We start from the raw sequence: 27,241 nt of genomic DNA on the forward strand, positions 1-27,241 counted from the left end.
ATGTGGTGCCTAATCACGTATTGAAAACCCTAAGTTGATTTTCGCTTAGTAAATTGAAACAGGTTGGATTAAGTGGTTGACTGTTAGGGACGAATTTTCCATAACCCAGGATAAGAGAATGGCTTCTGAATCAGAGGAAACAACCCGTTTTTAATATTAGTATTTTCGTATTCCAGTTTACTTGTTCTGCTCTTTAATTACCAAACAACCAAACCCCCCCCCCCCCCAATCGTTACTGTTACTGCAAGTATATTATGAACATTTGGTCTGTCACTGCTCGTTGGGAAACGACCTAAGATCACTTCCTAGTTACTGCATTTTCATGTTTATTTGATTCGGGTACGGCCTCGATCAGGCAGCTTGAAGTGTCCATAGGAGGAAGGGAAGAACCACAAATTTGCATGCAGTCGGAAGAGAAGAAGGTTCCTCTAACCCCCAAGGCCCTAGTGATATGTTTTACTAGGAAAGGGACCGACTCCACACCCATATACCCCTGGACGGCGCCCAAGCCAACGCCATTTGCATATCAAAGTAATAAGGTCATTCCGTGGAAGTATACCTCTCCCGCGTCCAGCGAAAGAGTTGCAACCGAAGTTGACTCCCTATCAGCTAAGGTAACCAACATCACCGGCCTCAGTGGCGTAACCCGCAGTGGTCGGGTGTTCGTTTCCCCTCACCCGGCGGAATTGCCCTCTAAAGGGAAAGCGCCCATGGTCCAAGAGCCCACAGATATAGCCACCCCCTCGAAAGAAGCAGATCCTCCAGTGGTAAGAGGGGCCGAAAAGAAAGAGGGACTTCAAGGAAAAATAGTGACTTTGCAAGAGGCCCATGAGTTCCTCCGCCTCATCCAACAAAGCGAGTTTAAGGTAGTCGAGCAACTGAATAAAACTCCAGCAAGGATCTCCTTGCTTGAACTACTCATAAACTCCGAGCCTCATCGTGCGCTGTTGATGAAGGTCCTTAACGATGCCCATGTAGCACATGATATCTCAGTGGAGGGTTTCGAAGGCTTCGTTAATCATATAACCACCAACAATTATATCGCGTTTGCGGAAGAAGAGATTCCCGTTGAGGGGAGAGGACACAACAAGGCTCTACATGTGTCGGTGAGATGTATGGACCACGTTGTCGCAAAGGTACTTATCGACAATGGATCGAGCTTAAATGTAATGCCGAAGACCACTTTGGAAAAGCTTCCTTTTAGTGCGTCACGTTTAAAACCAAGCTCGATGGTGGTGCGAGCCTTTGATGGTACTCGGCGGGAAGTGATGGGGGAAATCGACATTCCCATTCAGATAGGCCCCCACACTTGCAACATGGTGTTTCAAGTAATGGATATAAATCCCGCCTATAGCTGCCTCTTGGGAAGACCGTGGATTCATGCCCTGGGAGTGGTCCCTTCAACGCTTCACCAGAAATTGAAGTTCACAGTGGGTGGACTTTTAGTGATAGTGTCGGGTGAAGAGGACATGTTAGTGAGCTGCCCCTCCTCCACACCATACGTAGAAGCGGCGGAAGAATCATTGGAAATGGCTTTCCAATCCTTTGAGGTGGTGAGCTGCGCCTCTGTGGAACCAAGTCCGTCACTACCTTCTCTCTCCAAAGTGGCCATAATGGTGGCGCGTGTTATGCTCAGGAACGGATTTGAGCCCGGAATGGGTCTAGGCAAGGACTGCCTCGGGAATGCCGACGTGGTCGATATCAAGGGAAATCCATACAAGTATGGATTAGGGTATGAACCCGGGATGCCGGGGAGGAGGAACGTGCCATCAAGATTTCGGGTGGATAGGGTATGGCCCGGCCGTATTAGCCAGTGTTTCACCAGCGCTGGAATGGTGTCCGAGGAGGAGGTGGCCGCAATAGAAGAGGAGTTCCCTCAAGACCCACCAAGTTTTGTGCAACCATGCCACCCCGATTCCCAAGTGGGGAACTGGCGCGTGATAAGCCAGTCAGAAGTCTATACCGCGGATTCAATGTAATTAGAGCCTATAGATTTTCGTTCTCTTTTGTTTTGTGAAACCTACCTTATTAAATAAACAAAGAGATCTTGTTTCATCTGTTCTTGCAATACCACCCTTTCTCATATCATTTTGCATGTTTTTTGTTTCTTTTGCCTTGTTTGGTATTGATACGAGGGTCGATTCTTTGAGGATCCTAACAACGAGGGTTTGACAATCGATTTCGATCGAGATATAAGCCAAACGATAAACGAGGAAGAGAAAGAGGACGTCCTGTCACCAGAGTTGGAGAGGTTGGTCGCTCAGGAAGAACATGAAATGAAGCCTCACCAAGAAGAAACCGAATTGGTAAACTTGGGGACCACGGAGGAAAAGAAAGAAGTAAAGGTAGGAACCGGTATGACCGCGCCTATCCATCAAGGCTTGATAACCCTTCTTCAAGAGTATCAAGATGTCTTTGCATGGTCATATCAAGACATGCCCGGTCTGGATTCCGACACTGTGCAGCATAAGTTGCCTTTGAATCCTGGGTCTTCCCCGGTTAAGCAAAAGTTACGAAGAATGAAACCCGAGATGTCCTTAAAAATTAAAGAAGAAGTAAGGAAGCAGTTTGATGCAGGATTCTTAGCTGTGGCCCGGTACCCGGAGTGGGTGGCCAACATTGTCCCAGTCCCGAAAAAGGATGGCAAGGTTCGAATGTGTGTAGACTACCGGGACTTGAACCGGGCCAGTCCAAAAGACAATTTTCCCTTGCCACACATTGACATATTGGTAGATAATACAGCCAAATTCGCCCTTTTCTCATTTATGGATGGTTTCTCGGGGTATAATCAAATAAAGATGGCACCCGAAGATGTAGAGAAGACCACTTTCGTCACCCTATGGGGGACATTCTGCTATAAAGTGATGGCCTTCGGGCTGAAAAATGCTGGGGCAACCTATCAGCGTGCCATGGTGGCGTTGTTCCATGACATGATGCATAAGGAAATAGAGGTCTACGTAGATGACATGATTGCTAAGTCTCGGACTGAGGACGAACACCTTGTCAATCTGCGTAAGCTGTTTGGAAGGTTGCGGAAATACCAATTAAAACTAAACCCAACGAAATGCACCTTTGGGGTGAAGTCGGGGAAGCTGCTAGGATTTATCGTAAGTCAGAAAGGGATAGAGATAGACCCCGAGAAAGTGAAGGCCATCCTTGAAATGCCGGAACCACGTACGGAGAAGCAGGTTCGGGGATTTTTGGGCAGGTTGAATTATATCGCGAGATTTATCTCGCAACTCACCCCTACCTGTGAACCCATTTTTAAGCTATTACGTAAGAACCAGGCGGTCCTGTGGAACGGTGACTGCCAAGAGGCCTTCGAGAAGATCAAACAGAGTCTCGCAAATCCCCCGGTGCTCATGCCACCTGTAACAGGAAGACCTCTTTTCCTGTACATGACCGTGTTGGACGAGTCTATGGGGTGCGTGTTGGGTCAGCATGATGATTCTGGGAAAAAGGAGCAAGCCATCTACTATCTGAGCAAGAAGTTTACTGCATGTGAGATGAATTACTCAATGCTGGAAAGGACGTGTTGTGCTCTGGTATGGGCATCACATCGGCTTAGGCAGTACATGCTCAGCCATACCACATGGCTTATTTCCAAAATGGATCCCGTGAAATACATCTTTGAAAAACCGGCCCTCACGGGACGAATCGCTAGGTGGCAGGTACTATTATCTGAATTCGATATCGTTTACGTCACCCAAAAAGCGGTAAAGGGAAGTGCCTTAGCAGATTATTTGGCCCAGCAACCCCTCCAGGATTATCGGCCGATGCACCCCGAGTTCCCAGATGAAGATATCATGGCCTTGTTTGAAGAGAAGCGGACGCACGAGGACATAGACAAATGGATTGTTTGCTTCGATGGGGCATCTAATGCTTTGGGCCACGGAGTAGGGGCAGTCCTTGTATCCCCGAATGATCAATGTATTCCTTTCACGGCTAGACTAGGTTTTGATTGTACCAACAATATGGCCGAGTACGAAGCATGCGCCCTCGGGGTTCAGGCGGCCATTGATTTTGATGTAAAACTACTCAAGGTGTATGGAGACTCAGCTTTGGTGATACGTCAGTTGAAAGGAGAATGGGAAACTAGGGATCCGAAGTTGATACCCTATCAAACTCACATCTTGAGGTTTGTCAAGTACTTTGACGACATTTCCTTCCACCACATACCTCGGGAAGAGAATCAAATGGCTGATGCATTAGCCACCCTGGCATCCATGTTTCAACCTGCCCCACACGGGGATCTGCCGTACATCGAATTCAAATCTCAAGGCAGGCCGGCATATTGTTATGCAATAGAGGAAGAGCGGGATGGGAAACCGTGGTATTTCGACATCAAGCAGTATGTCGAGAACAAAGAATACCCACCAGGGATTTCTGACAATGACAAAAGGACGTTGAGGAGATTGGCTACTGGTTTCTTTGTAAGTGGTACTATCCTATACAAACGAAACCACGACATGACCCTCCTACGATGCGTAGATGCCAAAGAGGCGAACTTCATGATTGAGGAGATCCACGAAGGTTCCTTTGGGACACATGCCAATGGGCATGCTATGGCCAGAAAAATTCTTAGGGCCGGTTATTACTGGCTCACCATGGAGAGTGATTGTTGTGCCCATGTAAGGAAGTGTCATAAGTGTCAGGCATACGCGGACAATGTCAATGTTCTGCCACATCCTCTGAATGTTATGTCCACCCCTTGGCCTTTTTCCATGTGGGGAATAGATGTCATTGGGGCCATCGAACCCAAAGCGTCGAATGGTCACCGCTTCATTCTTGTGGCGATAGATTACTTCACCAAATGGGTCGAAGCAGCTTCTTATACTAATGTCACAAGGAATGTGGTAGTTAGATTCATAAAGAAGGAGTTGATTTGTCGATACGGACTCCCCAGGAAGATCATTACTGACAATGGCACCAATCTGAACAATAAGATGATGCAGGAGATGTGCGAAGGCTTCAAGATCCAGCATCACAACTCTACCCCTTATCGGCCAAAGATGAATGGGGCCGTAGAGGCTGCGAATAAGAATATTAAGAAGATTGTTCAAAAAATGACAATGTCATACAAAGATTGGCATGAGATGTTGCCTTTCGCCCTACACGGATACAGAACCTCGGTACGAACTTCTACTGGGGCAACGCCGTATTCCTTGGTTTATGGGATGGAAGCAGTGCTCCCATTTGAGGTAGAGGTTCCTTCTCAGAGGATAATGGCGGAGTCAGGCCTAGAAGAGTCAGAATGGGCTCAAGCACGCTACGACCAACTTAACCTTATTGAAGGTAAGCGTTTGGCCGCCATGAGCCATGGGCGTTTGTATCAACGAAGGATAAAGAACGCATTCGACAAAAAGGTACGCCCGCACAAGTTCAATGAGGGGGACCTCGTGCTGAAGAAGATGTCCCATGTTGTTAAAGATAATCAAGGCAAGTGGGCCCCGAATTATGAAGGACCTTTCGTGGTGAAAAGAGCTTTTTCTGGGGGTGCTCTGATACTCACTGATGCAATCCTACCCCGCAAGGGCATTGGATAGAAAACTCCAAGTAGATTGGGCCTTAGGGTTCTTATGAGCCTTAGGGTAGATTTTGGGCCCATGGGCTAAGTACGAGCCCACTTATCTTTGTAAATATTAGATTAAGGTTTCATTATTTTTGGGCCTTGTATTTAGGGCTCCATAATGTAGGTAGGGTACCCTAGAAATATAGGATTTTTCAGCCCTTGTATTTTAGGGCACCTAGACTAGTTTTTGTATTAGGGGTAGTTTTGTAATTTCACATGCACTAAGTGGATATTTGATGTGTGTGGTTGGAAATAAATTTAATTGAATTGGTAGAAGCCCAATCCAATTAAATTTTAGAGGGGGAGGTGAGCATTTGCTTACTACACCCCATTGCCACATCATATAGTCACACTTTGTGCATGTCCTTCATGCTTTTCATGCCTCATGACACCTAAGCACACTTAGTGGAGAATCTTGGAATTGATCTTGGATTAGTGGGCTGAACCATAAATAAAATTCTCTAATCATAATTAGTGAAATTTTGGCTCCAAAGTTTGGCTCCACAAATTCAATTTCAAATTCAAGTGAAATTTGAATTTCCCTCCAATTTTGTGTGACACTTAGGCTATAAATAGAGGTCATGTGTGTGCATTTTTTTCAACTTTGATCATTTGAATATTAACTTCAGATTTCAGAGGTCTTTTAGAGCACAAAATTTCGTGCTCTTCTCTCCCTCTCTCTTGATTCATCTCCTTCTTCCTCCAAGCTCTTATCCATGGCCTCCTATGGTGGTGAGCTTCTTCTAGACTCATCTTCTCCTTGAAGTGGCGTCTCCTCTCTCTCTTCCTTCTCCATTCTGCTGCCATTCATCTTCCAAGAATCAAAAGAATCCATTGATGAAGAAGATCCTAGGCCTACAAGCTCCAATGGAGCTTACATCACTCACCCACATGGATGGCGAGGAGTTGCCCTCACTCGTGAACTCCGATGTAGTTAAACGTTATTATGCTTGAAGTCTGGGGCAATCGAGAGGACCGTTGCACGTTTTTTTTAATTTTGAGTTTTTGTTCTTCTTGGTTTCCTCCAGGGATTCCCTTCCTCTGTATTTGTCTCGTTCCTTTAAAAGAAGAAAAGATGGGCGAGGTTTTAGTCCTCCCTTTGGTTTCAAACCTTGTGTTTTAGATTTGTTATAGCTTGAGCCCTCTTCGCTCGGTGTATGGGGTGCCCCAAACGCTTATTTAAAATTGAATCTAACCAGCCTTTACTAAAATAAAAATCATTGCGTTAGAAACATTCATACATGCACATGCACATGCATATCTTGTGATAGCAAGGAGCAGAATCGTCTCAGGCCACGGTCAGAAGTCAAGACAAGTCAATGGCAGAAATCAACCAAGGTAAGACGATGACCGGTCACGATTGGTCGCATATCGTTTGGCTCTTACTTGCAGGTACTTAGGGATGGAAGCGAATGGAGGATAGGATCGCGACCGGCCAAGCGCCACCCCTTCCCGGCGCTAAACAAGCAGAGAACGTCGCTGCAAGGCAGCCCAGTATCCTTTGCGTTCGCAGTTTCTTTTACTATTGTTTGTTTTAAATAAATAATCGACACCTAATTCTAATTTAAGTAGGTTCAAGTGGGCAAACGCTAACCCATAAGGAAGGAGGGGACATGGTTAATGTTCCCCTCAAAAAAAAAATGTGGCAGGTTAGCTCGCCTGGGCGAGCAACCCCTGCATTCAAAATATAAAAATGAGGGAGGGGAACGTTTTTGCATCCAAAAACTTCCCCCCCCCCCGCTCATTCAAAAGAGAGGACTTAGGAAGGCTTGCGGTTCTTGCTCCCTCAAGCCACTTTTGGTTGCCTTTTGCTTTCATTTTTGGTGTTATTGTTCACTCCAACAAGTAAGTATTCAATCCTTGATGTTTTCAGCTTCCCATTGGTATATTTTCTTCATCTTTTGATGCTCCAAATTGTGGGAATATGCTTGTATTTGTGGGGCAGTTTTGGTTTGTTTTTATGCTTGTTTTCTTGAATTGAGGATTTGAATGAGAAGGCCTTAGGCCTATGCTGTATTCCGAAGCAATGGGGCGTGCCACATTGTCCCCATCCTCTTGCAATTTATGTCCAAACATGCGCTCACCAAGTGCTCAGTGAAATGCCCCAATGATGTATGAATATGATTTTGTAAAATTGGGAGAGTGGGACTGTTGCTTATATGTGGGTACGGCATAGGAGATTCAAAATAGGTACCCAAATGCAATTCCGAGCTTAGGAACCCAAACTTGTAGCTTCAATGCAAGGAAACATGCTTATGGCTAGGAATTCAAAATTTGGTTTTAGAATTAGAAAAACATGAAAATTAGGACTTGCTTGTGAGAGTTTTTGCTCGAGTTTGGGCTGCCCCATGTTTGATACTTTACATAGGGGTAGCGTGGAAAAAGCCTTGCAATAGTATGTATACATAGGTAAATATAAGGAGCATGAAATTCCTAGCAAAGTGTGAATGATTGTCTTCCTAAATGAATGTATGATAGCACAAAATTCCCTTTTGAATGCAAGTGTGTGCATAATGTAAATAGCTTGCCAATATGAATAAATGTGAATGAAACAATAAAAAAATTTGTATGATATATATTTCAAACATATGTAGGTAGTTTGTAAATAGCAAATGTTTAGGATATAAATTAGGTGTAAAGTTTGACGCAACACTTTGAGCATGAAAGTGTGTTTTCTTTTTCAGAATGTATATAGGTGTATGGCAGTTAGGATATGTTGGATGTTCTTGCATGTTGACATGAGTAATAGGATATTTTCTACACATACACGTGTGCATAAATGGATTACATGAGTTTGGTCTAAATCAGAGGGATTAGCACGACCTTTTTGCGTTAAGATAAGCGTTATCTTGTAAAGCTAACTTCTAAATGTTTGTTCTCGCAGGAAATGGCCCCGAGGAAACTTGCCTCAAAGAGATCCAGGAAAGATAAAGCGGCCGAAGGAACTAGTTCCGCTCCCGAGTATGATAGTCACCGCTTTAGGAGCGCTGAACACCAGCAGCGCTTCGAGGCCATCAAGGGATGGTCATTTCTCCGGGAGCGACACGTCCAGCTCAGGGACGATGAGTATACCGATTTCCAGGAGGAGATAGTTCGCCGGCGGTGGGCATCACTGGTTACCCCTATGGCCAAGTTTTATCCAGACATAGTCCTCGAGGCAATCCTCCATTCTCCCCTTTTTTCGGAGCTGTGTTTCATGATTGCCTAAGTGCGGACCCTCAAGGCAATCCTCCATTCTCCCCCTTTTTCGGAGCTCCATGAATTGCGTTTTCGTTCATGTGTCCTCCACTTTCGAGTTTGGAGCTGTGTTTCATGATTGCCTAAGTGCGGACCCTCAAGGCAATCCTCCATTCTCCCCTTTTTTTTTCGGAGCCCCATGAATGTTATTGCCTAGTGCTGTTCATGTGTCCTCCACTTTTGAGTTTGGAGCAGTGCTTCATGATTGCCTAAGTGCGGACCCTCAAGGCAATCCTCTATTCTCCCCCTTTTTCGGAGCCCCATGAATGTTATTGCCTAGCGTTGTTCATGTGTCCTCCACTTTCGAGTTTGGAGTTGTGTTTCATGATTGCCTAAGTGCGGACCCTCAACGCAATCTTCCATTCTCCCCCTTTTTTGGAGCTCCATGAATTGCGTTTTCGTTCATGTGTCCTCCACTTTCGAGTTTGGAGCTGTGTTTCATGATTGCCTAAGTGCAGACCCTCAAGGCAATCCTCCATTCTCCCCCTTTTTTTGGAGCTCCATGAATTGCGTTTTCATTCATGTGTCCTCCACTTTCGAGTTTGGAGCTGTGTTTCATGATTGCCTAAGTGCGGACCCTCAAGGCAATCCTCCATTCTCCCCCTTTTTCAGAGCCCCATGAATGTTATTGCCTAGCGCTGTTCATGTGTCCTCCACTTTCGAGTTTGGAGCTGTGTTTCATGATTGCCTAAGTGCGGACCCTCAAGGCAATCCTCCATTCTCCCCCTTTTTCGGAGCCCCATGAATGTCATTGCCTAGCGCTGTTCATGTGTCCTCCATTATCAAGCGCGGAACCTTTGGTGACTGGGGAATATGTTCTTCTGTTGTTTTCCGGATCGATTCCTTCGCCAGATATGTGTATATGTGTATATGTATATTATATTCGTTGTTCTTGTTGTTGTTTGTATTTTGTTTTGTGCAGAAGAAAAAAGAAGGAGTAGAGACGAGAGTTGTCATCACGGAAAGAGCAGGACGGACGAAATCAGTGTCCTATCTTTGCTTTCCTCTTATCTCCGATGAGAGGTAAGTAAAGAGGGGCAACTGTCATACCCTAATTTCGTCCGGGGATTATTACTTGATAACATGCAACATCTGGTTAGCCGCTTTGAGATACTTGGCGTCCTTTGTTGCACGATAAATGAAGTCCCGAGACGTGTCAGAAATCAAAAGGAAGCAGGCTTGCGCGATCCGTGAAATTCCGTGATGTGGCGGAAATCGAAAGATGTGTTTTTGCGCGATCCGTGAGTTTCCGTAACTTCTTCGAAAGCTAAAAAAGAGTAAATACATAATCCGTAAGGATTCGTAACCTTGCGGAAGGAAAATAAGTATCGTTACGAAATTCGTAAAGTTTCGTAACGTTACGGAAAAAGAATTACCAAAAAAAAATAGAAGGGGTGCATTTAGTAAAAGGGGGGTACAAATAGCAATCTGGCCCACTTGGGCCTTCCAGATCCTTCCTCCAGAAGGCTGTTGCTTCTGGAGGAAGCAACCTTGCTCGCCTGGGCGAGCTGGGTGGCAAGCTCCTCCCCTATTTTGCTATAAATAGGGGGAGGAGTGAAGAAAAAAAGGGTTCAGCCTTCTTGGCACTTCTCTCTCTCTCGAAATTGCTGAGGAAAATTATTTCCGTGAAGAAAATCCAAGCCGAGGCGCTTCCGTAATGTTTCCGTGAGTAATTACGCGAAGATTCTCGACCGTTCTTCAACATTCATCGTTTGTTCTTCGTTTTCTTCAGTCTTCAACGGGTAAGTACCTCAAATCGAGCTTTTCAATTCATTCTATGTACCCGTGGTGGTTCACATTTTGTTTCATGTATTTTTATTCTCGTTTTCATTTGCTTTTTATACCTCCTTTTGACGTGCTTAAGCCATTTATTTAAATCATTTCTCGCCTAATCTAAAAATAAAATAAATTTCCACCGATCGTTCGAATTGTATCATCCGTTAATTTCGGTTAAAATGAATTCCGACCGTTCGGTTGTGCCGTAACTACGTCGGAAATCAAAAAAGAGGTAAAATAATAATATAATAATAAAAAATACCTTTTAGTAAAATAAAGCGAAAAATCAATCGGACGTTTTCTCTTTGGGATTTCTCATTCTTAATTGAATTGACTAATAACTACAGTGAAACTAAGGCTAAAATCAACTCGTCTAGTCAAGCTCGTCCACAAAAAATAGGGTTTTGAAAGTTTATCATTTCAGTTTCTTACCAAGTAAAATGGATCATTTTTAAGGTCCAACGCCTTAAAATGATCACCCTTCAAGTAAAAAGAATCACTTGATTCACGTATAAGAAAGAACTACGTAGGTCTGATTTCCTCTTTGATGGAGGGTACGTAGGAGCAAAAGCCCCGCTTTTGTCGACCTCAAAAAATAAAAAGAAATAAAAGATAAGGTAACACAATTTCCACAATTCTAAAAAATAGGCTGTTGTCCTTTGAGACAAACGTGAAAGGTGTTAATATCTTCCTCAAGCGTAAATACAACTCCCGAACTTAGAATTTTCATTTTGACCGGTTTCCTTCGGTTTTTTCAACGTTTCCCACAAATAAACGTTGGTGGCGACTCCGCGCATCTTTCCTCCTTTGGAAGGCGCACCCGTGAGCCTCGCCTCGCTCGCCCGCAAAAGGGCACGTTGCGACACAAGGCATGCTTTTTGTTTTTTGGTTTAGTATTTTGAAAATAGGACAGAATTTAGGAGACACAATTCTCCTAAAAGTTGAATTTGAATAATGAAATTGTTTGCTTCCAAGGGAATAATCAAATCAAACATTATAAGATTTACTTCCAAGGGAAATATAATAGACAGAATTTTTTGTTTTTGGATCATGTTTAAATTCTTTTTACAGCTCAAACATGATTAGACAAGCTTATAACATTGCTTAGATTGTGTAGGTATCAGATTAGACAAATTTGTTTTCAATATCAAAAGAATTCCCATTGTAATTGACAGGTTGCAGGCTATTAGATTAGATTAGACAAATTTCTTTTCAATATCAAAATAAATTTAGAAACAGAGTAACACAGGAACTTTGTTTTCTTGTCTCATATTTTTTCTTAATTACATGTGTAACAGTAGTCTAATAGTTGCATATTAGTATCCTAACTTAACTTTTTTTTTTCTTAACCCTCTCATTCATCAGGGAAAAAGAATCCTAACTAATCCACATAATTTATGCAGTGTATACAGTCATTTATACATCCTAACCAAATGACAGCAAATAACAATTCAATTTAGACATCCTAACCAAATGAAAGCAAAATACAATAGGTGATGTATCAAAATTAGGGAGTTTGTGTAAGTTAAATACCATATACACTTTGTAATAACAAATAAATGAAAAAATAATTAATTACTATTATCATTAAATTGGTGGTCAGACAAAATTTTCAAAAAAAATAACCAAAAAACACCAAACATGCTCCGCGGAAGACGTTCGAATGTCTTCCGCGAGAAGGATAGGTTGCCTGCAGAAGAAGGTTCCACAGGTTCTTCGCGACCAGGAAATGTTGCCTGCGGAAGAAGGTTCCGCAGGTTCTTTCGCGGGATCCGCGGAAGACATAGTTCTTCCGCTGGATCCCGCGGAAGAACCTTCGGAACCATCTTCCGTTGGATCCAACGGAAGAACCTTCGAAACCTTCTTCTGCCAAAACGCGCGGAAGAACCTTCTCCCCTTTCTTCCGCAGGTTCCCGCAGAAGAACTCCTTCTTCCGCTTCAATATCCAACTGCCCCTCCCACATGCGCGGAAGAAGGTTCTTCTCGCGGAAGAACCTTCGTCTTCAACCTCAGCCACCACACATCACTCATGTCGTCTATCCTACGGCCATTAACGCTTCCAAATGAAGACACGAGGTTAGAACACTAACCTGGATGGTGGAAGAAACAAACAAAGCTAGTCAATGGAGGATGCCAATACCTGTGGAGGAGAAGGGAACCAAATTTCAAAGCGCGGAAGAAGAAGCTTGTCATTGTATACACAGAAGACGAAGGAAGAAGATGAACCTTTTTGGAAGGATGGAGAAGAACGAAACCAAGGAAGAAGAAGCTTGCGGGGAGGTTGCTGGGTGCACGGGAGAAGAAGGAAATCACGGAAGAAAACGTTTTTTGAAACGGAAGAAGAAGAAAATGTTTTTTTTTTAAATATATTAACTTTTATTTTTTAAATGAAGGGTATTTTAGGAAGTTCATTCAATTGCTGGGTGCACCAGCAATTTTGTTGGGTGCACCTAGCAACAGCCAAGTGAATTTCGTGCCTATGTTGTCCTCCTTTCCCTTAGCCAATGATTGGTCCTCCAATTGAGCATTCCCTTTTTTGTTCTGGGCCCCACCATTTTTACGACTCTTCCTTTTAACTACCAGCCATTCTCCGTGAGTTGGGTCATCATTATCCACGTCAGGTTGGAATTTTGAATTGATATCCTACATATTTGCAACAAAGATATTCTCTTTAATTCTAATTGATTCAATACCTTCCGTTACGGGATTCTCATTTAATGGTGATGAATATTGCGTCTTCCCTGTGTTCGTGGTAGCCTCCCTGGTAACTTCTGCTGCCTGTGATGGTTGTGAAACCACCTTAGTCTCCTTGCAAGGGATAGGATGAGTTTGGCAATCCCTTGAGAAGTGACTGTAACAACCACATGAAGAGAAGATACAAAGCGTTGGATCATTCTAAAATTTGAACAAGACCTTTGGAGCTCAATTTCATACATTCTCGCCGTTGGGATTTGTGAAAAAAGTGCATAGAGGGAGAAATTTCCCTCACATGAAGACAGTGAAATTAAGATTCCAATCCCTTTTTCTTCTCTCTAACATTTGGAAACCCTACCAGAGCAAACAAAGAAAAAGTTTAAAGAATCTTAGGAAATCACTAGAGATACCGCTATCACTTCTAGACTACACACGTGAGTCTACTTAGAAGTAAGGGATGAATTTATTGCAATTAGAATTATAATGAACATGTGTAGGGATCTTTAGAGGATCAAATTATGGTTTATTTTGGGATGTTTACTGTACTATAATTCTTCCTTTACAATTATAATTATGACATTGTTATGTTTGACGGGCTAATTGATGTCCTTATGCTAATTGGCTGATAAAATTGAGTGTTCGTGGTGTTTTCGTGTTTTTGATATGTGATTTTCATTTCTTTGATTTTGATATAATTATGTGAAATTGTTTGAGGGGTTTAATCATATGAACACAATATATTAATATTATTACTTTGTGACATGTATATGATGCAAGAGGTGTGATAATGTGTTGTCTTGGGATTATGGTAGTATGATGAACTATGTGTAAGTAACAAGTTGAGTATGTGTTAAATTGTGAAATCAGACATATATTGAAATGTGTGCATTGAGTTGTAAGGTATGAATTCTACAATCACACAACTGTAAGACCCTTTAAGGGCGATGAATTTTTGCACGACAAGTATTGTGATGGGATCCATTGTGGGAACCCGACAAATTGAATCATTTTGTGGAGCGATGAGTTACAATGATTTTGAAAATAAGGCAGAAGTAGAAAACGAAATTGCACGTTGAAGCAGAAAATGAAATTTATTGCTACGTGAACAGTGCGCGTGAACAGTAACATGCAAAACCCTAAAATTCTCCTATCTCTAGAGTCTCTTCTCACTAAAAACCCTGGTGCTGTTATATATGTCCTCAGCCCCAAAGCTTACAAATCTATTTTAAGTCCAAGCCCAAAACGAAGTAAAATAAAACTGGGCCAAATAAAATAAAATTGGACGAAATAAAATAAAATTTTCTTCTCTCTTCAAGTCCAATCCGGTTCAGCTCAATTCCGGATCCAAGCTCAATTTTACATAATTATATCAAAATCATAGGTCAAAAACACGAAAACATGAGCACTCAATTTTATCAACCAATTTGCATCACAACATCAATTGGTCCGTCAAACACAACAATCTCGTAATTATAATCGTAAAGGAAGAATTATAATACAGTAAACATCCCAAAATAAATAACAATTTGATCTTCTAAGGATCTCTAAACATGTTCATTCTAATCACAATTGCAATAAACCCACCCTTTACCTCTAAGCAAGCTCGCGTGTGTAGTCCGGAAGTGATAGCAACGTCTCTAGCGGTTCCCTAATATTCCTCAAGCTTTTCCTCTGGTTGTTCTGCTAGGGTTTCCAAGCGTTAGAGAGAATGAGAAGGGATTGAAACCTCAATTTCACTATCTCCATGCGAGGGGAATTTCTCTTTCTACAGACATTATTTTGTAAATTCCAACGGTGGGAATGTGTGAAATTGAGTTTCGCAGGTGGTGTCTAAATTTCAAAATGACCTAAAGGTTAACGAGTCCAGGATTGTAATTTTACTGAGACAGGTTTGAGTGTATGTGGAAAAAAGAGAGAGTTTTGGAAGAGGAAGAAGGAAGAACGAATTTGAGAGGAAGAGAAAACGTAAAAACATGATGTAGAAAATGTGAAAACTGAACTAATATGTCTCTATTTATAAGTTGGATACTTTGAGTCTTATTTACGAAAAACGGAATGCTACACCCAGCAAGCAAAATACTTTCATCATAAAAGTAAAGATTCAGTCCCGGGAATCTAATCCAAACCATTGTTGGATCAATCATTGTTGATGGAGACACAAATGCTAGAGTCCATGTTTGGATTATCAAATAGTGGTCAAATATCATCCAAGGACCATTCTCAATGATCTTTTTCCTGTCCTCATCCAAATTCAGCTTGACCACGAAAAAGTCATTGCCAATATCTATCATGTCAAATCCCACCTTTAACTTCCAAATTCTAGATAGTTTGTCCTTCATGATATTATAGCCAATGTGTTTGTCAAGTAGCTTCACGACTAGCGCATCTTGCCATGGTTTACACAAACCCTCGAAAACGGAATCCTCAATATAAACCATTGGGTTAAGAGGGTTACCATCTTGATATTCTATTTTCACTTGGATTCGCTTTCAAAAGATCCACCCTTTTACGTGTTGTAGGTTTTTCATTATTTTGCATTACTTTGTTACGAAACGAGACCATGTTCTGAACTATTTCACCGCCCCCTCCACCGTCCGGAGGTTCTTTACCCAAGCCCTGATCACCCAGTGTTCACAGAGAAACCGTAACCCTAGTGGCTCTCCATTTATTTAAAAGTTACTTTTCGTGTCAATTGTTATACCAATGTTCTTTCCAACTTCTTGCATAATTTGTTGAAGTAGTTTTTATAGAATTTCCATTTACTTCTTGCTTAAATGAGTTGCATCAAAAGTATGTTGTATCTACCTCCTTAACATCTGTGGAGGCTATGTTGCCATAGTACTCCCTACAACATGATGATTTTGCATTAGTTGATTTTACATGAATGTTCCAACATGTGTCCTTTGTGCCGCCTAGTTTGCAATGCTTGCATCATGAACTAGTCTTTTCCTATTGATTGATTTGGTTGATTTCCCATTTGTTACCATAGCTAATTTTTCAAAACAAAGATTTTAGATTGGCTCCTCAAAATGATTTTTCTCCTACTTTCTTCTCTTCTATCTTCTGAAAACACTTCACGAACCTTTGGATGTGGCTTAGTTCCAAGGGTTCTTCCACATACTTCATCAAGGTCTTTATTATGTCCAACTAGGAACTTGTAAGTCATGTCTTTCTCCACTAGTCATGTATTGTTTCCTGTCTTCTAGGCACTTCCATTTGATTTCTTCGTAAATATCAAGTTGTTGCTGATATCATGTGGACTCACCTTGTCGTAAATCATGAAGTATATTCTTACTAAGATTTCAAATTGTTGTCCACGTTTAAATGTCTCTTATGTTGCATCTCATATTTCTCTAGCAAATAATACTTGTACATAAAATTTTCTCTGATTCCATTGCTTGAGCTTCCACTTATCGGGGCCAATATGACTTTCCCTTTGATATATTACTCTCCCTTGGATAAAAGATCCTAACAGATCTTGTCCATTGGATGGAATTATGGATATTCAATTTGTGGCTACAAGACACTCTAATTGTGTTCTAATATGAATGATTGATTACAAGGGATATAATTTGGAACCTAGGTCAATAATTGTACACTAACATCATTAGGCATCTCCTTTAAAGATAGCAAACTAAAAAAGGAAAAACATATGCAAGACCTTTTAAAATAATAAAAGAAGAGCAAAATATGTTTGAAATCTTTGTAAAATTTAAAAATTATTAATTTTGTCCTCGTAAAATTTTTCATATTAATTTGACCCTCATAAAAATAAGACATGTTTTTATTAGTCCTCAATCATAGTGTTATTAGATCGTACTGACATGATTCACAATCTTACAAGTATAATTTGATTACAAATGAATTAAACAATTTCTAATGACTAAACATCCCAAAAATTTGTAATTTTTTTTACTTCCTGAATAATTTTCTTGCATTTTTTTAATGAGATTACGAGAAAAGATGAAACAATAATACATTTTGGTATTTTCTTAATGTACTTGAAAAGATAGAAAAAATAATAATTAAATTTATTAGTCACATAAGAAAACTATCTAACAAAAATTACTATTGAAAACCAACAAAAATTTATTTTATTTCTATAGGAACCGGATTAATATAAAAAATTTTATAGGATGAAATTAATACTTTTCAAATTTAAAAGGAATCCCAAACGTATTTTGCCCTAAAAAGAATGTTCTCCTAGATATGCGAATTCGAATTTTAATGCTAGAAATCTGAAATTAATATCCTAAATTGTAGACTCAATCACTAACATATTGAGAATTGAACTCCAGAAGCTTTTGAATGTCTGCAAAACTTTACACTGATATCGTTAGAAGTTTGGTCCCATCTAAAGATATTATGTATGGATCATTAACCAAATGCCACCCATATATGAGGAAAAAGGTTTTGCATTTGCATAGTTTGCAAGTTATAGATTCAAAACTCCATAATGCTATTGTATATAAAAGTACCATTCCTTGTTGCCTTGAATAATAATAACATATAAATACAAAAAAAAAAAAAGCTAAATATTTGTCTACTATCAAGGAGTTCACGTGATAAGGTTTATTGATAGGTGCCATGGGTACACAAGGGGTAAGCCCTTAAGACAACTCAACATTTTTCAGAGGTTCTGATGGTCCTAAGTACAATTTTTGGTCTAGCTTTCAACTGTACAAGCATCTAACTCCAGAACCACCAACCTAAAGTGAGTGAGAAACAAGGAGGGGAATAGGTTGTGTTTGAAAATCTTGGAAAAGAGGGATTGATATATGTTGCATAAAGCTTCAGAAACAAATTCCTATCAGCCACTGCTTTCAACTTGCAGAAGCCATCACTGAGGTCTGCTGATGGAGTTAGCATCAGCAGACCATCAAAATAATTAAAGGTAACATGGGCAAGAAAAAACAATAGCAACTGTGTGCATTCTCTCAGGCCTTCTGAAATGCACGGGCAGAAACCCCATGCAGAAGCCTAACAAACCCCAAGAAACTAAGCTTCCCGTCTGAGTGTCTTATCCAGTCTTGAAGTACTACATGAACAGGTACTGATGGACTAAGCCCAAGTTCCTGAAACATAGTTTTAAAGAGTTTAGTACCATTATACATGTGATGAAGGATTATACTATATGCATCTGATCAAAAATCTCATTAGAGGTATCGATCATGTTGATACAATAAAGAGGAGAATTAAACACAATCAGTTAACAAGTTCCAGGGAATAAACTAATCAGGCTCTTGGTTCTAATTATGCCCCAAAAAGAAAGAAAAAAAATCATAGCAGCTTAGGTATCATACACTACATCTAATCATGTAACAACATATTGGTGGTAATATTAGACACAACGGGATGTAAAAGTACCGAGGCAAGCTCCTCAATCATAATTGGTCTATTTCCTTCCTTTTCAAAAAGCTCATAGGCACGCCTTGCATGTTGCTCCCAGGTCTCCATTCCCTCAAGTTGGTGCACACTTATAGCAGCAGCACAAAACTCCTCAAAATCTAATTTCCTATATTGGATAGAACTAACCTGCAACATGGATGACAAATTAACTTTTCAGTTAAGCTAATTTGTTAAAACAGTTAATGAGGAGTGATGATCCCTCAAACTTACCATACTGACATATTCTAAGACCCGTGAATCCTTTGAGGCATCTGTGGAGCTCCTCAAAACAGCCTGCCAATATAACCGTTAATGCCTTAAAGAAATTTGAAAAACGAACAATAACTTCTAACTTCAGATATGTGCTGACCGTCTTAAAGTTCTGCATAGAAATTAATCCACTTTTGTTTGGCCCTAACAGAGTATATTGATCTCTGAGATATGTTAGCTGAGCTACTGTTAATGTCTTTGCAAGAGCCTGAAAAAATGACAATTTGTATCAATAAACATCCATGCTTCTAAGAGCAATTGCTAAAGGTTACGTCAAGAAACATGGAATAGTTTATTATACTTGCAAATGGTGACAGGAAAGTTCACAAAGCTCTCTTAAACCAGTCAATAAATTAACTAGTTATTAATTGATCAGTGCAAAGATTTCTATGATTCTCTCTCCTTAATTCTTCTCTTAAAATTTGTTCCTTTTGACAGGGGAGGTTAAATCTGTTAGGATATAAGGAGAAGGGAGAGTTAGTTAACATAGACTATTAATGAGTTAATTAGTTAGTTAGAGGGATTTATTAGATATAAATAGGGGAAGAAGGACGGGGGAGAGGGGGATCTTATCATTTGTGAAGGGGAAACCCTTGGAGGAGAGTTTTCTCTCCTATTTTCTGTTCTTTTCTTACTAGTCAATAAAATCCTTTCTTTTCTTTCTCATTTCAATTCTTGGTTCCAAACAAAATCCCTATCTGAAAACATTTAGTTTGAGTTTCTACCGATTTTAGCAATTCATCCATTCTGCTTTCCTTTTACGTTATAATTGAGCCATCTCATTATTAAAGAATCAAGGGAAGCAGTTAACTTTGAACTTGAACTTTGGAGACAAACTTTGGAAATAAAAGGTTGTCGCTTACATAGGAACAAGACAAAGTATATACATCATAATTTTATAAAAGAAAAGAGGAATATGAGTAGGAAATAAAAATGGGAGAAATGTCATACCACAGGTTTCGAAGTTTAATATCTGGATTCCATACTACAAAATGAGGGGAAATTAATAAGGATGCCATGCCACACACATGATACAAGAAGGATGGCTCATGGCTAAAATGGAAAAAGGCATCAAGGTCTAATTGTGATCACAAAATAGCTACCAAATTCAAAAGTATGTTTTCTCATTTTGCTATACATTCAGACATACTCTATGGTAGGGAATGTTAAGCTTTAAAGGGACAACACAAGAGAAAGGTAGGACAGTGGGAGTAGCAGAAAAGAGAATTTTAAGATGGATGTTTGGCCACACAAGAAAAGACAAGATACAAAATGATTTTATTAGTAGAGAATGGTGTAACACCAATTGAGGAAAAGATGTCAAAAAAAGTCGGTTAAGGTGGTTTAGACATGTACAAAGAAGGCCAGAGGAGACACTAGTGAGAAGAGTACATTGCATAGTTTATAGTTCTGCAGAAAGAGAAGGGGGCCAAGAAGGACTTTAGAGCAAGTTGTCAAGAGGGATCTCATGGTAAATAATATCTCTGAAACTTAAGTCTTTAACCAAGTTCAATGTCACTGTATGATCTATATGGCTTTATTGATGTTGTTGTCGTAAATTTGAAAGCCTGACCAAATCCCAACTACTTTAGATAGCTTTAGCAAGTTTCACTAGTTCAATAAGAGGTATTAAGTCTCAATATTGAGATATGATGAGAAAATTTGAGTAATTTTCACTTACTGTAGCATCAAATCATTTGATGATCCATGATTGAAAATAGTTGACTTTTCAAGTAGTTGTCATATTCAAACTCATTTAATGATGTCATAATGCATGATTAGACGATAGCATAAAAAAAATTTACAGTATCAAAAGAAAAAATCTGAAACCATAGCCAAATAACACCAGTACCACATACCCGTAAAGCAGATTTGCGTAAGGAAGACGAGCAAATGTAAGCTTTAACAAGCTTGTGGATTATCATATCCAAAGGTATCCTCATATCATCATGATGATTCACCAGCCATGGATGACCTATGCATAAAATCAGGCTATAAGCAACAGAATTAATGAGATAAAAAGTAAGAATATTGATACCATATACACCACCATGGGAAATGGGAAGACATACTTAGTGCCTGAGCTGCAGTCAATCTTTTACGGTAATCCTTATTCAACAACCTCTTTACAAAATCTTTAGCATCAACTGATAAAGAAGGCCAAGGAGCCTCATCAAAACTAGGATCTGCCTTCAGTACAGCCCGAAATATACCAGATTCTGTCCGGGCCCAAAAGGGACGGCTTCCACATAAAAGAATATAAGCAATTACACCAATGCTCCACATATCTGCTTCAGTCCCATAAGATCTATGCAAAACTTCTGGAGCTACATAATAAGCACTTCCCACAATATCATTCAACCTCTCATCTACAAAAAAAATTCTGATTGTTAGCACTGGTTGTTATATTCTGTCAATAAAAAAAGAGAAGTATAGAAAGCAGGCAATATGCCCAACCTGGCTTTACATAGTCAGACAATCCAAAATCAATGGCCTTCAACGAGGAATTGTCATCCTTAGAAGTGAAAAGAAAATTCTGAAGCATAAAACCAATATTCTTGATAAGAAAAACATCAGAACAATCTAAGTTGAAGTAATATATACACCCATGTAAAGAAATATTCAACTGCACGCCATTTGACTCATAATTAACTTTAACACAAACAGTTGTCATTCAGAATGATCATTAACCTATAAAGAATGAAGACGAAATAACTCCAATATATGTCATTCATATATTCACTCCATAACTCCATTATTTCCAGGGCTGGCAGTGGCACAAAAAGACTAATTTCTTTCTAAAGTGGAAAGGTACATTTGAAAACATTGAACATATTATGGTATCATATGATAAAGGGACACCCAAACTGTGATGAAACTAACATTTGGAGCATCACTCCATATGAGTTAAAAGCCTAAGCAGAGAATAAATTTGTTAGGTTTATGTTAGCACTAACTACGAAGTAATTAACAAAATTATTGAACATGCTAAAAAGATCACCTAATGGGATAAGGCTTTTGTTGTTGTTATTGACTGTTGTTGTCATTAAAAATTCTAAGAGGCCAACAAAAACATTCTTAATCCTTAGTTATAAACATATTGGGATATAAAATGCTACAGAGTAACTGATAAGAAAATGCATTAGGTAATTATACGGTATGGAAACTTGCAGGAGAATTGTGTTCAATTCTGTCCAGTATTCAAGTACAGCAAAAAATTTCCAGGACTTGCCAGTGCAGTATCAATATTAAATGAGAAACTTAGTGGAAATGTAGTTCTATGATGTAATTAATCCCAAAAACAAGAAAACCTCAATGCCTAAGTTTCTCAACTACCACAAGAAAAATAAATAATTAGCTTTCTAACTTAATCACCTCTGGCTTGAGATCACGGTGAACAACACCTTGCAGATGACAAAATGCTACCACACTCAATATTTGGATCATAACTACTCTGGCATCCTCTTCTGAGTACTTTCCACCCCTACACCCCACAATTGAACTTGTTCATGGTTTGAATGTTAATATATGCATGGGTGAAATAATTAAATCAGAATGTCTCTGTACTTTTTCCCACCTTGTGGCACAGAAAAAGCAAATTGATGAAAATTGTTACCTGGAAAGAATCCTATCTAGCAATTCCCCTCCTTTGCATAACCTGATAGCATAAGATACATAAGAATGTAAGCTCTTAATGTGTTAACTTCAATTAACTCCTTCAAGTTTCCTGCTCAATAAATCCAATATGTAAGAAAACAGCATAATTATTATACTGCTTTGGAAGTAAATTCCTGATGTAAAAGAAGCTTATGCCAATCAGAATTAGTAACACTAATCACACACATAAGTCTGCTTTTCCCCAGAAAACTCGTTCAGATTGAGATTATAATACCAGTAAAGGGGATTCACAACATGGTTAAAAGAAGAGTACTAGTATCAACTTACTCCATAACTATATAAACATTGGCATCATCTTCATAGGCTTCATAGAATTGCACCAGATTTTTATGTCCTGTTAAAGCCCGCAATATCTTCACTTCTCTCCTTACATCCTCTATAGCAATTGCCGTGGTCATCTGCCAATCATCACCATTTTCATAAGACACAAAAGAGCACACTACTGGATTCCATAATCAACAGACACAAGGAGAAAATGATCATAGTTGTGACACTTGAACTTCATCCAGAAGTCACTTTGAGAAAATAAATCCACGGAAGGTACTTCATTAAGAGCGGGGGCCGGGGGGGGGGGGGGGGGGCGGTGGGAGAGAGTGGTGTAGTAGGTCCATAAAAGTATTAATGGTTCCAAATTTTGCCAATTAATACATTTTACACCTGATTATACATGCAAAGGAAAAAAAAGAACCAAATTGTCATACACACATGGTTCAAAATTAGAGTTCACACTTTGCAGAATGTATTCCCAAAACAGCTATTCCCACCTACTTTACAAAATGGCATTTTCCCTATAAAGACAAATCTTGCAATCATGAGAGCATTGATGGTGAAAAGAACCAACAAATTCCTGATAACTGGCTTTAACTAACACAACCAAGGTTTTAAATTACACTCACGAACAGTGCAACAGTTTCATCCCAATCTTTAATATTTATGGACAAGTGCAGTTATTGCGGCCATAATGGCAGTCACAAAAACTCCAAAAATCTTGGTATTGCAACCTTAATTACTTCAAAATTCTTGATACAGCAACCTTAATTACTCCAAAAATCTTGATATTGCGACCTTAATTACAGTTGCGAACAGTTTTTTAAAACCTTGCAGTATGCACACAACAGATGCTTTTATCTTTACATGTCAAATAAAAAAAATACTAAAGAAACAAATATAAAAAAAAGTACTAAAATCATAAATCAAACACGTTTTTAAAATTAAGGTCAGCAACCGCAACTGTCATATCAAACATTGCATGCCTTTAAGATCTCCCCATCCATATTGCAACCACAATTTACGGCCACACATTTTGCCTGCAACTTCACTAGTCACAACATAACCGCAACTACATTTTTTTGAGACAACAAATAGAACCAATACAAAAAATAAGTGAAGGGATGTATTTATCTTCCTCATCGTGCATAATATTTTTCCTCATCAATATTTTAAAATATTGATTTTACTTCCATAAATTTATTAATTCATTTTCAGTTTCTACACTTAAAACAACAACATTTGTTGAATGATCAAAAAACAAAAAAACTTGTTTTTAAGTCATGATAAGAGACCTAAAAAAACGTGTTTCCTTAAAATATAGAAATTATAAAAACATTTAGAGTGTGTTTGGATGGAAAATTTTAAAATTCTGACAAATTTTAAATTTTAAGAATTTCAAATACTTCAATTGAATTTTTTTTATTTTCAAAATTTTGTGTTTGGATAAAAAAAATTAAAATTATGAGATGAAAAAAAAATGAATGAAAAAAAAAAATATGATTGGTGTTCCTCTATCCTTACTCCAGACCGATCTTTTATGAGTTTAAAGAAAAACAGAATTTCACCTTTTAGAAAAAAATTAAAATTTCAGATTTTTAATTGTTTAAAATTCTATTTTAAAATTCCAAAATTTTAAACATTTAAACAATCAAATTTCAAATTCTCTTAGTAAATTACTTTCTTGAGTTCCAATTTTTTATCCAAACACACTCATAAATATTTTTTTCAACCGCAAGTTATCTAGACTTCTATTTGGCATTCAACCAATTCCCCTCGACAACTTTTAATATATTAAAATTTTATAGAAAATAAACTAAATTTCAAAATATTTCAAACAACCAAAAATAACATATTTGATCATAGCAATGAGAAGAATTATTATCGAGACCTTGGCTTTAGGAATGACTTTGACGGCAACATCCACGCCCTTGAACGCCCCCTTCTTGCCCTTGGCAGAGCAGGTGTACCCAAAATGCCCCCGGCCGACTTCGTCACTGAGCTCATAATGAGCCGAAAACTGCTTAGCAAACCCAAAGCTCTTGTCAAGACCGACCTCGCACTCGCTCCCCTCCGGTATGGCGGCTTCGTTGGGCTTGACGGAGCCGTGGCGCCGGGCGAGCAGCGCCCGAATGTGCTTGGCCGGCGAGGGCGGAGGGAAGGGGCGCTTGAAGATCCTTAAGGGTGTTGAGCTGACACTGCTAGGGTTCGAGTTTGAGGATGGGGAGTTTTTGAACCAATTGGGGAGAGGGCTTGGGCTGTAGAATGGGAATTTTGATGAGGCTTTGGGGGGTTTTGTGGGAGTTGGGTGGTCACTTGGGAATTCTGATGGGTTGTTGGTCTCTCTTTGACTTTGTTGGGTTTCAATGGGTTTCCCATGGCAGATTCCCATCAAATCAGAATTCTAAAAGAATAACAATAAGAAGAAGGTGGTGGAGGAGGAGCAAAGATTTCACTACTAAAGTGAAACTTGAGATCAGGGAAGTGCCAAATTCAGAGGCTCTTGAGTTTTGAAGCTCAAATATAGAAAATTGAAAAGAAAAAAAAAAGTGAGTATGTACTGTGAGAGACAGAGAGAGAAGGGACTGTTAGCAGAAATTAGAGAAGGATGAGGAGAAGAAGAAGAAGCAAAGATTTGAACAAAGTATAAAACTTGAGATCAGGGAAGTGTCAAATTCAGAGGCTTTTGAAGCTAAAAAATATTGAAAACCAAGGAAAAAGAAAAAAAAAAGTGAGGTATTTACGGGGGGGGGGGGGGGGGGGGGGGGGGGGGGGGGGGGTGGGGGAGGAACTTTTTTTTGTAAAAAAAAAAGTGTTTTTTGGTGGGGTTGATCAATGAAACACCAGAAAATAGGAGGGAGGGAAATTTCCTGAACGAAAATCAGGGAAATTTTTATGGCCTTTTCAGGGTTGGAAATTGAAAATCTGAAAGAATTGATCTGTAGGAGAGAACCTTCTGTGGTTGGAACAAGGGAGAGAATTTTTTTTTAAAAAAAAAAAAGAATGATGGGAGGAACCAAAGGAAGAACACTGGAGAGAAAAAGTGAGGGAAAGGAAAGATGCTTGCTTAGCAGAAGCCGCAAGGAAAAGAAAACCAAGCTTCCTTTTTCTGCTTTTTGTAAGGCTTTTTTATTTTTATTTTTATTTTATTCTCTAGCTGTTAGTGCTTCCTTGGTAAACAGTTTCTGTGTAGAAATACACTTTGTCACAGAGAGAGAGTATTCACTGTATTGTTTCTTGTCTGACAATAATGGCGAGTGGGGTTCGCTTTGGATCCTTCCAGCCTGTACTTACTGACCGCAGAAAAACTGAGATGTTAGATGTATTACTACACTATCCATTTCGCATGAGAACAATGTAATTACAAGTTAAGAAATTCAAGTTTTTATACAAAAACAAAAGGATTTTGCTAATACTACAAGTTTTCAAGATTTTAAGTATTTAAAATAAAAAATTGTTGGAAAATAAAAAATTTATTAAATCATAATAAAAAATTAACTCTGAAGATAAAAGTTGATAACTTTTAGTATTACTAATACTTATTATTATTAAAAATAATGAAAATTAAAAAGGAGAAAACTCAAGCAGCCAAGCTTTCACTGTCCGTGCGTAGTTAAACTCTTGAGTTTGACCTTATTTTATTATTGGCCTTGAAAGGCTATCTTTTTTTTCTACTTTATTTATTTTTTTGAATTTTTGCATGGTGGGTCTGTTTTGTTTTGCCAAATAAGTGGCTTAAGATGGGAAAAACATTTCAATTATGGGGAAAACTAAGGCTGAAAGCACATTTATTTGGTCGTTTGACTCTCCGTAGAATTCTTTTTCATTGTTATCGAAAGTTTTCTAATTTCTTATGGAAATTATAATTATACACTGAATGAGTTATTTATTTATTTTTATGATGAAATCTGCAATTTATTTTTGAAAAAATACTCATTAAGTGTAAAGTGGTTTTGTGGGAAGATGAAAATTTTAAATTTGGATGTGACAATTAATTTTATAAATAATTTAATAATAAATTGGTTTTTAATTTTACAATTTAATGTTAATTTAGTTATAAAAAATATCATTTATTATCAAATTTATTTTTATCATTACAATTTAATGATAAAATATTCTCAGAATTTTAACAGCAAAACTAATCTTTTGCATCTTTTATATATTTAAAAATTAAATTTTTTAAATTTTTTATTTTTTAGGGACTAATTTTATATTACATTTTACACTTTCAAAAACCAAAATTATTATTCATCATTATTTTTCTTTGGGTCAAGTTGATTAAATTATGTATTACTACTATGTAAGAGGCAAAAGGGAATGTTGAAAACGGTCAATCAAAATAATATTATCAAAAGAAAT

At 38.8% G+C, this 27,241-nt stretch overlaps 2 protein-coding genes across 3 annotated transcripts; one reads left to right on the forward strand and one right to left on the reverse strand.

The window, feature by feature from the left end:
* Window positions 1-3,284: 3,284 nt before the first annotated feature.
* LOC113000456 (uncharacterized) lies at window positions 3,285-11,775 on the forward strand (the record flags this gene model as incomplete). Its single annotated transcript, XM_026127125.1, has 2 exons — window positions 3,285-4,487; window positions 11,761-11,775. Coding segments are annotated over 2 exons (1,218 nt in total), but the record flags the coding sequence as incomplete, so codon positions are not given.
* Window positions 11,776-17,678: 5,903 nt separating this feature from the next.
* Window positions 17,679-26,007, reverse strand: LOC100783262 (CDPK-related kinase 1). 2 transcript variants are annotated; one of them, XM_003518936.4, is made up of 11 exons: window positions 24,774-26,000; window positions 22,883-23,013; window positions 22,554-22,595; window positions 22,313-22,421; window positions 21,395-21,473; window positions 21,010-21,306; window positions 20,797-20,912; window positions 19,038-19,145; window positions 18,899-18,961; window positions 18,647-18,814; window positions 17,679-18,354 (listed from the first exon to the last, which is right to left on the reverse strand). In XM_003518936.4, exons 1-11 carry the CDS (start codon window positions 25,272-25,274, stop codon window positions 18,217-18,219), a joined length of 1,752 nt encoding a protein of 583 aa, XP_003518984.1. In that variant the 5' UTR covers window positions 25,275-26,000; the 3' UTR covers window positions 17,679-18,216. The 2 variants fall into 2 exon arrangements, 1 of the variants encoding a protein (XP_003518984.1); XR_005890388.1 differs by lacking the exon at window positions 17,679-18,354 and adding an exon at window positions 19,889-19,922 and having other exon boundaries at window positions 18,692-18,814; window positions 24,774-26,007.
* Window positions 26,008-27,241: the final 1,234 nt, after the last annotated feature.

The sequence above is a fragment of the Glycine max genome, chromosome 2 (genome assembly GCF_000004515.6).
Source record: "Glycine max cultivar Williams 82 chromosome 2, Glycine_max_v4.0, whole genome shotgun sequence".
NCBI lineage: Eukaryota > Viridiplantae > Streptophyta > Magnoliopsida > Fabales > Fabaceae > Glycine > Glycine max.